This window comes from Phyllobates terribilis, unplaced genomic scaffold, assembly GCF_046119375.1.
Source record: "Phyllobates terribilis strain yellow unplaced genomic scaffold, ASM4611937v1 Scaffold_1__5_contigs__length_1240528914, whole genome shotgun sequence".
Lineage (NCBI taxonomy): Eukaryota > Metazoa > Chordata > Amphibia > Anura > Dendrobatidae > Phyllobates > Phyllobates terribilis.
Window position 1 is genome coordinate 605,317,046 of NW_027362761.1, and position 14,075 is coordinate 605,331,120.

General features: G+C 46.7%; 1 protein-coding gene across 8 annotated transcripts in view; it reads right to left on the minus strand.

Annotated features, from left to right (window-relative positions):
* The window catches only part of CNTFR (ciliary neurotrophic factor receptor), an 869,018-nt gene that overhangs the window by 383,036 nt on the left and 471,907 nt on the right, over nt 1–14,075 (minus strand). For all 8 annotated transcript variants that reach the window (XM_073683161.1, XM_073683177.1, XM_073683152.1 and 5 more), the window contains one exon: nt 4,579–4,657. In XM_073683161.1, the coding sequence (XP_073539262.1) occupies nt 4,579–4,657 (79 nt within the window). The remainder of the gene's footprint in view (nt 1–4,578; nt 4,658–14,075) is intronic.

Consider the following 14,075-nt stretch of genomic DNA (forward strand, 5'->3'; position numbering starts at 1 on the left):
AGCTGCAGTCACTATCCTGCTGTTACATCATACTTTATCCTCCAGTCACCTCCAGAGCTACAGTCACTATTCTGCTGTTACATAGTGTCTTATCCTACAGTCACCTCCAGAGCTGCAGCCACTATTCTGCTGTTACATCAGGTCTTATCCTCCAGTCACCTCCTGAGCTGCAGTCACTATTCTGCTGTTACATCCTGTCTTATCCTCCAGTCACCTCCAGAGCTTCAGTCACTATTCTGCTGTTACATCATGTCTTATCCTCCAGTCACCTGCAGAGCTGCAGTCACTATTCTGCTGTTACATCATGTCTTATCCTCCAGTCACCTCCAGAGCTGCAGTCACTATTCTGCTGTTACATAGTGTCTTATCCTCCAGTCACCTCCAGAGCTGCAGTCACTATTCTGCTTTTACATAGTGTCTTATCCTCCAGTCACCTCCAGAGTTGCAGTCACTATTCTGATGTTACATCGTGTCTTATCCTCCAGTCATCTCCAGAGCTGCAGTCACTATCCTGCTGTTAGATCCTGTCTTATCCTCCAGTCACCTTCAGAGCTGCAGCCACTATTCTGCTGTTACATCAGGTCTTATCCTCCAGTCACCTCCAGAGCTGCAGTCACTATTCTGCTGTTACATCCTGTCTTATCCTCCACTCACCTCCAGAGCTGCAGTCACTATTCTGCTGTTACATAGTGTCTTATCCTACAGTCACCTCCTGAGCTGCAGTCACTATTCTGCTGTTACATCCTGTCTTATCCTCCAGTCACCTCCAGAGCTTCAATCCCTATTCTGCTGTTACATCATGTCTTATCCTCCAGTCACCTGCAGAGCTGCAGTCACTATTCTGATGTTACATCATGTCTTATCCTCCAGTCACCTACAGAGCTGCAGTCACTATTCTGATGTTACATAATGTCTTATCCTCCAGTCACCTCCAGAGCTGCAGTCACTATTCTGATGTTACATCATGTCTTATCCTCCAGTCACCTCCAGAGCTGCAGTCACTATTCTGCTGTTACATCCTGTCTTATCCTTCAGTCACCTCCAGAGCTTCAATCCCTATTCTGCTGTTACATCATGTCTTATCCTCCAGTCACCTCCAGAGCTGCAGTCACTATTCTGCTGTTACATCATGTCTTATCCTCCAGTCACCTCCAGAGCTGCAGTCACTATTCTGATGTTACATCATGTCTTATCCTCCAGTCACCTCCAGAGCTGCAGTCACTATTCTGCTGTTATATCATGTCTTATCCTCCAGTCACCTCCAGAGCTGCAGTCACTATTCTGATGTTACATCATGTCTTATCCTCCAGTCACCTCCAGAGCTGCAGTCACTATTCTGATGTTACATCATGTCTTATCCTCCAGTCACCTCCAGAGCTGCAGTCACTATTCTGCTGTTACATCCTGTCTTATCCTCCAGTCACCTCCAGAGCTTCAATCCCTATTCTGCTGTTACATCATGTCTTATCCTCCAGTCACCTCCAGAGCTGCAGTCACTATTCTGCTGTTACATCATGTCTTATCCTCCAGAGCTGCAGTCACTATTCTGATGTTACATCATGTCTTATCCTCCAGTCACCTCCAGAGCTGCAGTCACTATTCTGCTGTTACATAGTGTCTTATCCTCCAGTCACCTCCAGAGCTGCAGTCACTATTCTGCTGTTACATCATGTCTTATCCTCCACTCACCTCCAGAGTTGCAGTCACTATTCTGATGTTACATCATGTCTTATCCTCCAGTCACCTCCAGAGCTGCAGTCACTATTCTGCTGTTACATCATGTCTTATCCTTCAGTTACCTCCAGAGCTGCAGTCACTAATCTGCTGTTACATCATATTTTATCCTCCAGTCACCTCCAGAGCTGCAGTCACTATCCTGCTGTTACATCATATTTTATCCTCCAGTCACCTCCAGAGCTGCAGTCACTATTCTGCTGTTACATTGTGTCTTATCCTCCAGTCACCTCCAGATCTGATGTATCTACTATACACCTGTGACCTCTGTACAGCGCCATAGCACATGCACGCGATATATAATGTACAGTTAGGTCCATAAACATTTGGACAGTGACACAAGTTTTGACATTTTAGTAGTTTACCAAAACATATTCAGGATCCAGTTCTATAACGAACCTGGGTTTAAAGTGCAGACTCTCAGTTTTAGGCCACGGCCCCACTATCAGTATTTGGTCAGTATTCGGTCAGTATTTTTTCTCAGAAGTGGGTGATAAATGCAGAATTGGTGACTTGTTTCTATTCTACCTTTTCTCTGATTGTTCCTCACCTGGTTTTGGCTCCCACTCCTGACCGAATACTGACCAAATACTGATAGTGGGACCGTGGCCTTAATCTGAGTGGAGTCACATCCTAATTGGGGGGAAGGGTTTAGAAAGTACAGCTTTTTAATATGGAGCTGCCTTGTGTTAAAGGGATCAAAAGTAATTGGATAATTATATCAGAATCTCTTTAATGGGCTGCATGGGCTTTTCTGTCGCTAATCCATTAGCAATTAAGAAGGTAAAAGGTCTGGAGCTGATTCCAGGTGCAGCATTTGCATTTAGAAGCAGTTACTGTGAACCCACAACATGAGGCGAAAGGAGATCTCTTTGTCCAATTACTTCTGAACCCCTGAAATGAGGAGGATTTGTAGGAAAATGGCTGCAATTCCTAAACGTCTCACAGGAGATTTTTGTTCAACCCCTTTAAATAAACCTGAAAGTCTCCTCTTCAATTGCATCTCGTGTTTCATTTCACATCCAAAATAACAAACTAGTGGCCTGCAGAGCTGAAATCACGAAGATTAGGGCACTGGCCAAAGATTTCTGGACCTAAATGTATAATGTATCTTATACAACTCTGACCCCTGTACATCACAACAGACTATGCAGGCGATATATAATGTTATCTTATACATCTGTCACCTCTGTACAGCGCCACAGCACATGCAGGCGATATATAATGTTATCTTATACACCTGTCATCCCTGTACAGCGCCACAGCACATGCAGGCGATATATAATGTTATCTTATACACTTGTCACCTCTGTGCAGCACCACAGCACATGCAGGCGATATAAAATGTATCTTATACACCTGTCACCTCTGTACAGCACAACAGACTATGCAGGCGATATATAATGTTATCTTATACATCTGTCACCTCTGTACAGCACCACAGCACATGTAGGCGATATATAATGTATCTTATACACCTATCACCCCTGTACAGCGCAGCAGCACATGCAGGCGATATATAATGTATCTTATACACCTGTCACCCCTGTACAGCCCCACAGCACATGCAGGCGATATATAATGTATCTTATACACCTGTCACCTCTGTACAGCGCCACAGCACATGCAGGCGATATATCATGTCTCTTATACACCTGTCATCCCTGTACAGTGCCACAGCACATGCAGGCGATATATAATGTATCTTATACACCTGTCACCCCTGTACAGCCCCACAGCACATGCAGGCGATATATAATGTATCTTATACACCTATCACCCCTGTACAGCGCCACAGCACATGCAGGCGATATATAATGTATCTTATACACCTATCACCCCTGTACAGCCCCACAGCACATGCAGGCGATATATAATGTATCTTATACACCTGTCACCCCTGTACAGCACCACAGCACATGCAGGCGATATATAATGTATCTTATACACCTATCACCCCTGTACAGCGCCACAGCACATGCAGGCGATATATAATGTATCTTATACACCTGTCACCCCTGTACAGCGCCACAGCACATGCAGGCGATATATAATGTATCTTATACACCTATCACCCCTGTACAGCCCCACAGCACATGCAGGCGATATATAATGTATCTTATACACCTGTCACCCCTGTACAGCGCCACAGCACATGCAGGCGATATATAATGTATCTTATACACCTGTCACCCCTGTACAGCCCCACAGCACATGCAGGCGATATATAATGTATCTTATACACCTGTCACCCCTGTACAGCCCCAGAGCACATGCAGGCGATATATAATGTATCTTATACACCTGTCACCCCTGTACAGCGCCACAGCACATGCAGGCGATATATAATGTATCTTATACACCTATCACCCCTGTACAGCGCCACAGCACATGCAGGCGATATATAATGTATCTTATACACCTATCACCCCTGTACAGCGCCACAGCACATGCAGGCGATATATAATGTATCTTATACACCTATCACCCCTGTACAGCCCCACAGCACATGCAGGCGATATATAATGTATCTTATACACCTGTCACCCCTGTACAGCCCCACAGCACATGCAGGCGATATATAATGTATCTTATACACCTGTCACCCCTGTACAGCCCCACAGCACATGCAGGCGATATATAATGTATCTTATACACCTATCACCCCTGTACAGCGCCACAGCACATGCAGGCGATATATAATGTATCTTATACACCTATCACCCCTGTACAGCCCCACAGCACATGCAGGCGATATATAATGTATCTTATACACCTGTCACCCCTGTACAGCCCCACAGCACATGCAGGCGATATATTTGTGATAGTAATGGCAGCACTTACTGTCAGGGTGTCTCTGGGCGCAGACCATCACAGAGGCGGCGAGCAGCAGGCAGCAGGCTGAGGTCAGCGGGTTTGCCATCTGTTTGGGGGGACACAAAGCGCAGGGTTAGGTGGAGCCGGCTGGAGCCCGCAGGCTGCTGGGGACCACACTGCATCCAAGGCTCATGTTACTGACAGCGGGGAGGGGGCTCCGGCTAATGGTCTGGGCCGGACACAACCACTGATGGAGGAAGAGACGAGATAATAACACTGTGTCATGATAGAGCAGGCATCACCGCCTGCACTGCTGAACACACCCCATAATACCGCACCCCTATGTCCATAATACCGCACCCCTATGTCCATAATGCCGCACCCCTAGAAGTGTATGACGCCCACTGTACATCCACACGTCTCCAGTATATCCATAATACCGCACCCCTAGAAGTGTATGACGCCCACTGTAAATCCACACGTCTCCAGTATATCCATAATACTGCAACCCCTAGAAGTGTATGACGCCCACTGTACATCCACAAGTCTCCAGTATATCCATAATACTGCACCCCTAGAAGTGTATGACGCCCACTGTACATCCACACGTCTCCAGTATATCCATAAAACCGAACCCCTAGAAGCGTATGACGCCCACTGTACATCCACACGTCTCCAGTATATCCATAATACCGTACCCCTAGAAGTGTATGACGCCCACTGTACATCCACACGTCTCCAGTATATCCATAATACAGCACCCCTAGAAGTGTATGACGCCCACTGTACATCCACAAGTCTCCAGTATATCCATAATACTGCACCCCAGAAGTGTATGACGCCCACTGTACATCCACACGTCTCCAGTATATCCATAAAACCGCACCCCTAGTAGTGTATGACGCCCACTGTACATCCACACATCTCCAGTATATCCATAATACCGAACCCCTAGAAGTGTATGACTCCCACTGTACATCCACACGTCTCCAGTATATCCATAATACCGCACCCCTAGAAGTGTATGACGCCTACTGTACATCCACCCGTCTCCAGTATATCCATAATACTGCACCCCTAGAAGTGTATGACGCCTACTGTACATCCACACATCTCCAGTATATCCATAATACTGCACCCCTAGAAGTGTATGACTCCCACTGTACATCCACACGTCTCCAGTATATCCAAAATACCGTACCCCTAGAAGTGTATGACGCCCAGTGTACATCCACACGTCTCCAGTATATCCATAATACCGCACCCCTAGAAGTGTATGACGCCCACTGTACATCCACACGTCTCCAGTATATCCATAATACAGCACCCCTAGAAGTGTATGACGCCCACTGTACATCCACAAGTCTCCAGTATATCCATAATACCGCACCCCTAGAAGTGTATGACGCCCACTGTACATCCACACGTCTCCAGTATATCCATAATACCGTACCCCTAGAAGTGTATGACGCCCACTGTACATCCACACGTCTCCAGTATATCCATAATACCGCACTCCTAGAAGTGTATGACGCCGCACTGTACATCCACACGTCTCCAGTATATCCATAATACCGTACCCCTAGAAGTGTATGACGCCCACTGTACATCCACACGTCTCCAGTATATCCATAATACAGCACCCCTAGAAGTGTATGACGCCCACTGTACATCCACAAGTCTCCAGTATATCCATAATACTGCACCCCTAGAAGTGTATGACGCCCACTGTACATCCACACGTCTCCAGTATATCCATAAAACCGCACTCCTAGAAGTGTATGATGCCCCACTGTATATCCACACGTCTCCAGTATATCCATAATACCGTACCCCTAGAAGTGTATGACGCCCACTGTACATCCACACGTCTCCAGTATATCCATAAAACCGCACTCCTAGAAGTGTATGATGCCCCACTGTACATCCACACATCTCCAGTATATCCATAATACCGAACCCCTAGAAGCATATGACGCCCACTGTACATCCACACGTCTCCAGTATATCCATAATACCGCACCCCTAGAAGTGTATGACGCCCACTGTACATCCACACGTCTCCAGTATATCCATAATACTGCACCCCTAGAAGTGTATGACGCCCACTGTACATCCACAAGTCTCCAGTATATCCATAATACCGTACCCCTAGAAGTGTATGACGCCCACTGTACATCCACACGTCTCCAGTATTTCCATAATACCGCACCCCTAGAAGTGTATGACGCCCACTGTACATCCACACGTCTCCAGTATATCCATAATACCGTACCCCTAGAAGTGTATGACGCCCACTGTACATCCACACGTCTCCAGTATTTTCATAATACCGCACGCCTAGAAGTGTATGACGCCCCACTGTATATCCACACGTCTCCAGTATATCCATAATACCGCACCCCTAGAAGTGTATGACGCCCACTGTACATTCACACGTCTCCAGTATATCCATAATACCGCACCCCTAGAAGTGTATGACGCCCACTGTACATCCACAAGTCTCCAGTATATCCATAATACTGCACCCCTAGAAGTGTATGACGCCCACTGTACATCCACACGTCTCCAGTATATCCATAATACCGTACCCCTAGAAGTGTATGACGCCCACTGTACATCCACACGTCTCCAGTATATCCATAATACCGCACTCCTAGAAGTGTATGACGCCCCACTCTATATCCACACATCTCCAGTATATCCATAATACCGTACCCCTAGAAGTGTATGACGCCTACTGTACATCCACACGTCTCCAGTATATCCATAATACAGCACCCCTAGAAGTGTATGACGCCCACTGTACATCCACACGTCTCCAGTATATCCATAATACTGCACCCCTAGAAGTGTATGATGCCCACTGTACATCCACACGTCTCCAGTATATCCATAATACCGCACTCCTAGAAGTGTATGACGCCCCACTGTATATCCACACGTCTCCAGTATATCCGTAATACCGCACCCCTAGAAGTGTATGACGCCCACTGTACATCCACACGTCTCCAGTATATCCATAATACCGCACCCCTAGAAGTGTATGACGCCCACTGTACATCCACACATCTCCAGTATATCCATAATACTGCACCCCTAGAAGTGTATAACGCCCCACTGTACATCCACACGTCTCCAGTATATCCATAATACTGCACCCCTAGAAGTGTATGACGCCCACTGTACATCCACTCGTCTCCAGTATATCCATAATACTGCACCCCTAGAAGTGTATGACGCCCACTGTACATCCACACGTCTCCAGTATATCCATAATACTGCACACCTAGAAGTGTATGACGCCCACTGTACATCCACACGTCTCCAGTATATCCATAATACTGCACCCCTAGAAGTGTATGACGCCCCACTGTATATCCACACGTCTCCAGTATATCCATAATACCGCACCCCTAGAAGTGGATGACGCCCACTGTACATCCACACGTCTCCAGTATATCCATAATACAAGCACCCCTAGAAGTGTATGACGCCCCACTGTACATCCACACATCTCCAGTATATCCATAATACCGCACCCCTAGAAGTGTATGACGCCCACTGTACATCCACACGTCTCCAGTATATCCATAATACCGCACCCCTAGAAATGTATGACGCCCACTGTACATCCACACGTCTCCAGTATATCCATAATACTGCACCCCTAGAAGTGTATGACGCCCACTGTACATCCACAAGTCTCCAGTATATCCATAATACTGCACCCCTAGTTGTGTATGACCCCCCACTGTACATCCACACGTCTCCAGTATATCTATAATACCGCACTCCTAGAAGTGTATGACGCCCACTGTACAGCCACACATCTCCAGTATATCCATAATATCATACCCCTAGAAGTGTATGACGCCCCACTGTACATCGACACGTCTCCGGTATATCTATAATACCGCACCCCTAGAAGTGTATGACGCCCACTGTACATCCACACGTCTCCAGTATATCCATAATACTGCACCCCTAGAAGTGTATGACTCCCACTGTACATCCACACATCTCCAGTATATCCATAATATCGTACCCCTAGAAGTGTATGACGTCCAATGTACATCCACACGTCTCCAGTATATCCATAATACCGCACCCCTAGAAGTGTATGACGCCCACTGTACATCCACAAGTCTCCAGTATATCCATAATACTGCACCCCTAGAAGTGTATGACGCCCACTGTACATCCACACGTCTCCAGTATATCCATATTACCGTACCCCTAGAAGTGTATGACGCCCACTGTACATCCACACGTCTCCAGTATATCCATAATACCGCACTCCTAGAAGTGTATGACGCCTACTGTACATCCACACATCTCCAGTATATCCATAATACAGCACCCCTAGAAGTGTATGACGCCCACTGTACATCCACACGTCTCCAGTATATCCATAATACCGCACCCCTAGAAGTGTATGACGCCCACTGTACATCCACACGTCTCCTGTATATCCATAATACTGCACCCCTAGAAGTGTATGACGCCCACTGTACATCCACACGTCTCCAGTATATCCATAATACTGCACCCCTAGAAGTGTATGACGCCCCACTGTATATCCACACGTCTCCAGTATATCCATAATACCGTACCCCTAGAAGTGTATGACGCCCACTGTACATCCACACGTCTCCAGTATATCCATAATACCGTACCCCTAGAAGTGTATGACGCCCACTGTATAGCCACACGTCTCCAGTATATCCATAATACCGCACTCCTAGAAGTGTATGACGCCCCACTGTATATCCACACGTCTCCAGTATATCCATAATACCGCACCCCTAGAAGTGTATCACGCCCACTGTACATCCACACGTCTCCAGTATATCCATAATACTGCACCCCTAGAAGTGTATGACGCCCACTGTATATCCACACGTCTCCAGTATATCCATAATACCGCACCCCTAGAAGTGTATCACGCCCACTGTACATCCACACATCTCCAGTATATCCATAATACCGCACCCCTAGAAGTGGATGACGCCCACTGTACATCCACACGTCTCCAGTATATCCATAATACAAGCACCCCTAGAAGTGTATGACGCCCACTGTACATCCACACGTCTCCAGTATATCCATAATACAAGCACCCCTAGAAGTGTATGACGCCCCACTGTACATCCACACATCTCCAGTATATCCATAATACCGCACCCCTAGAAGTGTATGACGCCCACTGTACATTCACACGTCTCCAGTATATCCATAATACTGCACCCCTAGAAGTGTATGACACCTACTGTACATCCACACGTCTCCAGTATATCCATAATACTGCACCCCTAGAAGTGTATGACGCCCACTGTATATCCACACGTCTCTAGTATATCCATAATACCGCACCCCTAGAAGTGTATGACGTCCACTGTACATCCACACGTCTCCAGTATATTCATAATACTGCACCCCTAGAAGTGTATGACGCCCACTGTACATTCACAAGTCTCCAGTATATCCATAATACTGCACCCCTAGATGTGTATGACGCCCCACTGTACATCCACACGTCTCCGGTATATCTATAATGCCGCACCCCTAGAAGTGTATGACGCCCACTGTACATCCACACGTCTCCAGTATATCCATAATACTGCACCCCTAGAAGTGTATGACGCCCACTGTACATCCACACGTCTCCAGTATATCCATAATACCGCACCCCTAGAAGTGTATGACGCTCACTGTACATTCACACGTCTCCAGTATATCCATAATACCGCACCCCTAGAAGTGTATGACGCCCACTGTACATCCACACGTCTCCAGTATATCCATAATACTGCACTCCTAGAAGTGTATGACGCCCACTGTACATCCACACGTTTCCAATATATCCATAATACCGCACCCCTAGAAGTGTATGACACCCACTGTACATCCACACATCTCCAGTATATCCATAATACTGCACCCCTAGAAGTGTATGACGCCTACTGTACATCCACACGTCTCCAGTATGTCCATAATACCGTACTCCTAGAAGTGTATGACGCCTACTGTACATCCACACGTCTCCAGTATATCCATAATACTGCACCCCTAGAAGTGTATGACGCCCCACTGTATATCCACACGTCTCCAGTATATCCATAATACTGCACCCCTAGAAGTGTATGACGCCCCACTGTATATCCACACGTCTCCAGTATATCCATAATACCGCACCCCTAGAAGTGTATGACGCCCACTGTACATCCACACGTCTCCAGTATATCCATAATACCGTACTCCTAGAAGTGTATGACGCCCACTGTACATCCACACGTCTCCAGTATATCCATAATACTGCACCCCTAGAAGTGTATGACGCCCACTGTACATCCACACATCTCCAGTATATCCATAATACCGTACCCCTAGAAGTGTATGACGCCCACTGTACATCCACACATCTCCAGTATATCCATAATACTGCACCCCTAGAAGTGTATGACGCCCACTGTACATCCACACGTCTCCAGTATATCCATAATACTGCACCCCTAGAAGTGTATGACGCCCACTGTACATCCACACGTTTCCAGTATATCCATAATACCGCACCCCTAGAAGTGTATGACACCCACTGTACATCCACACGTCTCCAGTATATCCATAATACCGCACCCCTAGAAGTGTATGACGCCTACTGTACATCCACACATCTCCAGTATATCCATAATACCGTACTCCTAGAAGTGTATGACGCCTACTGTACATCCACACATCTCCAGTATATCCATAATACTGCACCCCTAGAAATGTATGACGCCCACTGTACATCCACCCGTCTCCAGTATATCCATAATACTGCACCCCTAGAAGTGTATGACGCCCACTGTACATCCACACGTTTCCAGTATATCCATAATACCGCACCCCTAGAAGTGTATGACACCCACTGTACATCCACACGTCTCCAGTATATCCATAATACCGCACCCCTAGAAGTGTATGACGCCTACTGTACATCCACACATCTCCAGTATATCCATAATACCGCACCCCTAGAAGTGTATGACGCCCCACTGTATATCCACACGTCTCCAGTATATCCATAATACTGCACCCCTAGAAGTGTATGACGCCTACTGTACATCTACACGTCTCCAGTATATCCATAATACTGCACCCCTAGAAGTGTAAGACGCCCCACTGTATATCCACACGTCTCCAGTATATCCATAATACCGCACCCCTAGAAGTGTATGACGCCCACTGTACATCCACACGTCTCCAGTATATCCATAATACCGTACCCCTAGAAGTGTATGACGCCCACTGTACATCCACACGTTTCCAGTATATCCATAATACTGCACTCCTAGAAGTGTATAACGCCCCACTGTATATCCACACGTCTCCAGTATATCCATAATAACGCACCCCTAGAAGTGTATGACGCCCACTGTACATCCACACGTCTCCAGTATATCCATAATACTGCACCCCTAGAAGTGTATGACGCCCACTGTACATCCACGAGTCTCCAGTATATCCATAATACTGCACCCCTAGAAGTGTATGACGCCCACTGTACATCCACACATCTCCAGTATATCCATAATACTGCACCCCTAGAAGTGTATGACGCCCACTGTACATCCACGAGTCTCCAGTATATCCATAATACTGCACCCCTAGATGTGTATGACGCCCCACTGTACATCCACACGTCTCCGGTATATCTATAATACCGCACCCCTGGTAGTGTATGACGCCCACTGTACATCCACACGTCTCCAGTATATCCATAATACCGCACCCCTAGAAGTGTATGACACCCACTGTACATCCACACGTCTCCAGTATATCCATAATACCGCACCCCTAGAAGTGTATGACGCCCACTGTACATCCACACGTCTCCAGTATATCCATAATACTGCACCCCTAGAAGTGTATGACGCCCACTGTACATCCACACGTTTCCAGTATATCCATAATACCGCACCCCTAGAAGTGTATGACACCCACTGTACATCCACACATCTCCAGTATATCCATAATACTGACCCCTAGAAGTGTATGACGCCCACTGTACATCCACACGTCTCCAGTATATTCATAATACTGCACCCCTAGAAGTGTATGACGCCCACTGTACATTCACAAGTCTCCAGTATATCCATAATACTGCACCCCTAGAAGTGTATGACGCCCCACTGTACATCCACACGTCTCCAGTATATTCATAATACTGCACCCCTAGAAGTGTATGACGCCCACTGTACATTCACAAGTCTCCAGTATATCCATAATACTGCACCCCTAGATGTGTATGACGCCCCACTGTACATCCACACGTCTCCGGTATATCTATAATACCGCACCCCTAGAAGAGTATGACGCCCACTGTACATCCACACGTCTCCAGTATATCCATAATACTGCACCCCTAGAAGTGTATGACGCCCACTGTACATCCACACGTCTCCAGTATATCCATAATACCGCACCCCTAGAAGTGTATGACGCTCACTGTACATTCACACGTCTCCAGTATATCCATAATACCGCACCCCTAGAAGTGTATGACGCCCACTGTACATCCACACGTCTCCAGTATATCCATAATACTGCACTCCTAGAAGTGTATGACGCCCACTGTACATCCACACGTTTCCAATATATCCATAATACCGCACCCCTAGAAGTGTATGACACCCACTGTACATCCACACATCTCCAGTATATCCATAATACTGCACCCCTAGAAGTGTATGACGCCTACTGTACATCCACACGTCTCCAGTATGTCCATAATACCGTACTCCTAGAAGTGTATGACGCCTACTGTACATCCACACGTCTCCAGTATATCCATAATACTGCACCCCTAGAAGTGTATGACGCCCCACTGTATATCCACACGTCTCCAGTATATCCATAATACTGCACCCCTAGAAGTGTATGACGCCCCACTGTATATCCACACGTCTCCAGTATATCCATAATACCGCACCCCTAGAAGTGTATGACGCCCACTGTACATCCACACGTCTCCAGTATATCCATAATACCGTACTCCTAGAAGTGTATGACGCCCACTGTACATCCACACGTCTCCAGTATATCCATAATACTGCACCCCTAGAAGTGTATGACGCCCACTGTACATCCACACATCTCCAGTATATCCATAATACCGTACCCCTAGAAGTGTATGACGCCCACTGTACATCCACACATCTCCAGTATATCCATAATACTGCACCCCTAGAAGTGTATGACGCCCACTGTACATCCACACGTCTCCAGTATATCCATAATACTGCACCCCTAGAAGTGTATGACGCCCACTGTACATCCACACGTTTCCAGTATATCCATAATACCGCACCCCTAGAAGTGTATGACACCCACTGTACATCCACACGTTTCCAGTATATCCATAATACCGCACCCCTAGAAGTGTATGACGCCTACTGTACATCCACACATCTCCAGTATATCCATAATACCGTACTCCTAGAAGTGTATGACGCCTACTGTACATCCACACATCTCCA